Source organism: Trachymyrmex cornetzi, unplaced genomic scaffold (assembly GCF_001594075.2).
Source record: "Trachymyrmex cornetzi isolate Tcor2-1 unplaced genomic scaffold, Tcor1.1 scaffold492, whole genome shotgun sequence".
Classification (NCBI taxonomy): domain Eukaryota; kingdom Metazoa; phylum Arthropoda; class Insecta; order Hymenoptera; family Formicidae; genus Trachymyrmex; species Trachymyrmex cornetzi.
The window spans coordinates 110,260-115,090 of NW_017299751.1; the positions used below are offsets into that span (position 1 = coordinate 110,260).

Consider the following 4,831-nt stretch of genomic DNA (forward strand, 5'->3'; position numbering starts at 1 on the left):
TTTTGTCTGCGATGATTTTTCATTGAATTATGGTGTTCTGAATATTGCTCAATTTTTAGCGTGTTTGAAAGTGTTCCCTAGATTTTGTTGAGTAGTGTATATCATTGCAGCCACTTGTGGGACACCGCCAAGGACTATACCCGAACCTCTCTATGTTGATGCCAATCCTCAATGTGACAAGTCTTCAGTGCAGTGCACTAATAACGACAATGAAGGTCTTAGAAGGTCAAATCATACAAGGTATATTCATTATTGTGTGACTACATTTATTATTGACATATAATTAAATATAGTAATGTTAGTGGTTACATTTTAGTAATATTAATGATTCATTATGTACCTTTGCAGCCACTTGTCGAACACCGCCAAGGACTATACCCGAACCTCGATACGTTGGCGATATCTGTACTCCACACTTATCTACACCTCGAAGAGCAAAACGAGCTGTAGCTTTGGCAAAAAGAGTTCTCGCTCAACGCACGAGGACTATTAAGACGTTGCAACAATCACAGAACAGATTAAATACACGTATTAAATGTATGAAAGATTTAGTCAGCGAATTGAAAAGGAAGAATTTAATTTCTGAAAATGCTTTCGACAGTTTAATGGTATGTCTATACAACGTTAAGCCTGTATAAAATTACGCATTGAAGATTGAAGTTTGAATAAAATTGGATTAATCAAAAGAAAAAGGTTCATATTTCTTTGTCCTTAGTTAAATGTTGATTATCAAATTTCATTCTTTAATTTTCACTCTCAATCTTCAATACATAATTTGACGGACATAAAAAGGTATTGTTGCAATTTACTTGTTTCAGAATTATCCACAGAAACTTCGAAAAGTAAATTACAATTATATTTTTCTATCAGTAATCTAATTTACAAATTTAGGCAGACAATCCTGATATTCTGCATGAAGTACTAAAGAGGAAGAAAGGCAAGAGGAAAAAATACTCGGCAGAATTAAGAGCGTTTGCACTGACGTTAAATTTTTACTCTTCGAAGGCTTATGCGTATGTAACAAAAACATTCAAAAACCTTTTACCAGAAGCTTCGACTATCCGTAAATGGTATACCGTTTTAAATGGGCGATCCGGATTTACGGACGAAGTGTTTAAAGTTTTAAAATGCAAAGTACAACAAAGTAAAGTACTAATTCTCTGCAACATTGTGATCGATGAAGTTGCAATTCGACAGCATATTGATTATGATGGGAACCGATATTATGGATATGTCGATCTGGGTGTGAATAAATATGCTGACTCTGATCACCCTCCGCAAGCAAAAAATACATTAGTTTTTATGGCTGTTGCGATAAATGATCACTGGAAAGTGTCGTTAGGATATTTTTTAATACAATCGCTAAGTAGTAAAGAGAGAGCTAGCTTATTAGAAAAATGTTTAGAACTGATTCATGAATCAGAAATTATAGTAAGATCAGTAACGTTTGATGGAGCCAGTGTTAATATTAGTATGTATAAGTCATAGGTGCTAATTTTGATATTGGTAAAAATTTCAAACCATACTTCATAGACCCGGCAACTGGGAAAAACATTTATTGCTTTTTTTATCCTTGCCATATGATAAAATTGATAAGAAATGATGTAGGAGAAATATTAATATCAAAAAATAATGATGAAGATATTTTGTGGGAGAATATCGTTCTTCTTCAAAAATTGCAGGAACAAGAAGGTCTAAAAGCTGCGACTAAATTAACGAAGAAGCATATCGCTTTTCGAGCAAATAAAATGAACACAAAACTAGCAGTACAAACACTCAGCGAAAGTTTAAATTGTGCTTTACAGTTCGTTCTAAAATGTTATCTGAATTATTTAAAATCTCCAAAACAGACTGCACAATTTTGCAAAATATTTAATGATGCATTTGACTTGTTAAATGTGAAGTCTAAATTTTCAAAACTTAAAAATTGCAATATGGCACTTACCGAAGACAATTTTGATGAATTAAAAAGTTATGTTGACATATTGAAAAGTATATTCTGCAGATAAAAGATAATAAAAATATGTCTATATTATTCGGTAATCGAAAAACTGGTTTCCTCGGCTTCATCGTGTGCTTGAGAAATATGTTCAATTTATTTAAAGAATTAAAAAGTCATGGTTTAAAATATTTATTAACATTTAAATTGAATCAAGACCATTTGGAAACTTTTTTTAGAGCACTTCGAAACAGAGGGGGATTCAATAACAATCCCAGTGCAAAACAGTTCGAGAGTAGCTATAAAAGATTATTAAGTTCGGCATGAAATAGCTGCATCCGAAAATGGTAACTGTGTAATTAATGATATTCCGATTTTGCATGTGACGTCAGTGGAAAACAATATCAAAAATGAATCTTCTGACGAAAGCGAAGAAAGCGAGATTTCTGACAATTTATTTGACCATGACTACTTATCCACTTTATGGTCATTGAGTCCTTTTGTTGAAGATGTAGTGGCACATATTAGTGGATTTGTAGTCAGGAAATTGCTAAAAAATAAAAATATATGCGATGTAAGTACGACATTTTTAATATGTAGCAACGCCGTTTCGAATTTAACTAGTATTAAAAATAGAGGAAATTTAGTATTTCCGACAGAAGATGTTATTAAAATATCAAGATCTGCAGAACGTATTATTCGAGAAAATAGTAGTATCATTTTTTTTTACGAAAAGAAACATTAATAAATTTTTAACTAATAAAGTATTTCATATTGTTCATAATCAAGTGTTCGTACATAGTAATATAATCAGCCATATATTGCAAAAAGATAACGGCGATCCACTTGGATATTATCCAAGATTTCATAATGAGATTTGGCTATTGTGTGGGTGACTCGTTACTTTATTGGTTAAATTTCAATATCTTTTGTATATGAATTTAAAACAGATAACACTACAGTTTTGACAACCTGCAAGTAACTCTACATCGAACGTTCGCGAAATCTAGTATGGTTTAAGAAAATTGCTGATGAAGATTCCAAAGAGAATCAAAACGTTCACAAGATTTCAAATAAAGAAGATATCAACAAATCGTATGGATCAACAAAATTATTTGTGAAAGATTTATTGCGCTGACTCTCATTAATCCAGATTTAGGTTGTTTTTGTTATTATTAATAATTTTGTTTTTGAAACTTTGTCCATTAACAGATTTTTAAATGCGGATGTGACAGTTAGAAAGAAACATTTTATACAAAATATCGACACGGAGCGTAGTTATCATAAAGGCAACATCATTAAACATGTTTTTTTTTATATTAATCTTTCATCGTCGAATACATACCATACATGTCGAACCATTATTTTTTCTACAGTTGTCGATTTTAAGGTACACGAATAATTGCAATTGTTATACGAAAATATAATATTTGACCTTATACAGATAATTAATTGAACTACTTATATCACAAAAGTATAATAAGGGAAAAAAAGAGAAAAACAGGATTTTCGCGTGGGACTATCAGCGTACTGTTCGCGCGTTTTAGTTACTCAGCCGCACCGATTAATTGATGTTTACTAGTGCGGTATAGAATCCACACGGTGAACGCTCTCGTGTTCTCGTATTCTCAAGAATCTCGGGTTATCGATGCAACGTGCGATATTGTTACCAAAATATCTCTCTCTTTCTCTACTTTCCTGTATATTTTAAATCTCCAGATATTAATCGAAATAAAGTGAGGTGCATTAAATATTATTGTAATGCGTACTTCTACGAAACACGCAACATTAAAATTTGTGAATGTGATAGTAGGGTAAGGTTGCCGAAATCGCACCATTTTTCATATAATGGCTTATAACTCGGAAAGTAAGAAGGATATTCTCAATTTTTTTGCGGCGTAATAAACTGCAAGCTTTTCCCTTTCATATGTAATTTTTTCAGATTTTTTTTCTATTATTATAATATTTTAAATGAAGATTTTTAACATACTTGTAAATAGTGCGATTTTGAAAATACGTTGCCTAAATCGCACCATAGGTTGTTGAAATCGCACTTCTATTACAATATACATTTATAATATATATTTTTACATAATAAAAAAAGAAATAAAATGTAAAAAATATAAGTAAAATATATGTAGAAATTATCTGTGAACCTCACTCACCTGAAAGAAATGATTTCAAAGATCTTTGGTCCGCCAAACGTACATGCTTATTGTAGAGGTTATGGTTATGTCGCACCGACATGCATTGTGGTTATGTGTACGTCCCGTGTTGCCATATGCACGGTGCGATTTAGGCCACTACATTGTGGTGCGATTTAGGAAACAGTAGCATTTTGTAAAACTTTATTTATTTAATTTACAAACAAGATTGTTAAAAAAATTTTAATTCAATTAATCTAATTCTAATAGTGTTCCAAACACGACAAATTGTAGAAAAGTAGATTATTTAACTTACATTTTTTATATTTCTGCTATGAAATATGTTGAAAAACAGCAACGCTATCACGATTTTTTTATTTACATAAATAACGAGGCTCCTACTGCATTTCATGTCACAAATGTAACGCAGCAGCGTTGAAATACCTTGTAGTTTGTAAATAATCCGTAAGAAAGTGTGTGAATAAAATAACTGATTTTTTAGGCGAGGTAGTGCGATCTAGGAGCCGGTGCGATATCGGCAACCTTACCCTATCTACTCTTGGCCAATATACAGGTTGTCTCAAAAAATGTAACTGAAACACAGTGGGGACATAGATTGGATCAAGGGGAACAAAACAGTTTTGTACCATTTTGCAGTTGACGCAATATTTAACGAGATATTAACGTTTAAAGATAGGCGAATACGAGCATCCGACCAGCCTACTGATCATGTACTGCTGCCGGCAGG

The 4,831-nt window shown here is 32.1% G+C and overlaps 1 protein-coding gene across 1 annotated transcript in view; it reads left to right on the forward strand.

Annotated features, from left to right (window-relative positions):
* The first annotated feature begins 209 nt into the window (after positions 1-209).
* Positions 210-4,831, forward strand: part of LOC108765484 (uncharacterized) — an 18,369-nt gene continuing 13,747 nt past the window's right edge. The window contains exons 1-3 of the mRNA XM_018514239.1: positions 210-240; positions 349-608; positions 892-1,243. Coding sequence (XP_018369741.1) covers positions 210-240; positions 349-608; positions 892-1,243 — 643 coding nt within the window. The remainder of the gene's footprint in view (positions 241-348; positions 609-891; positions 1,244-4,831) is intronic.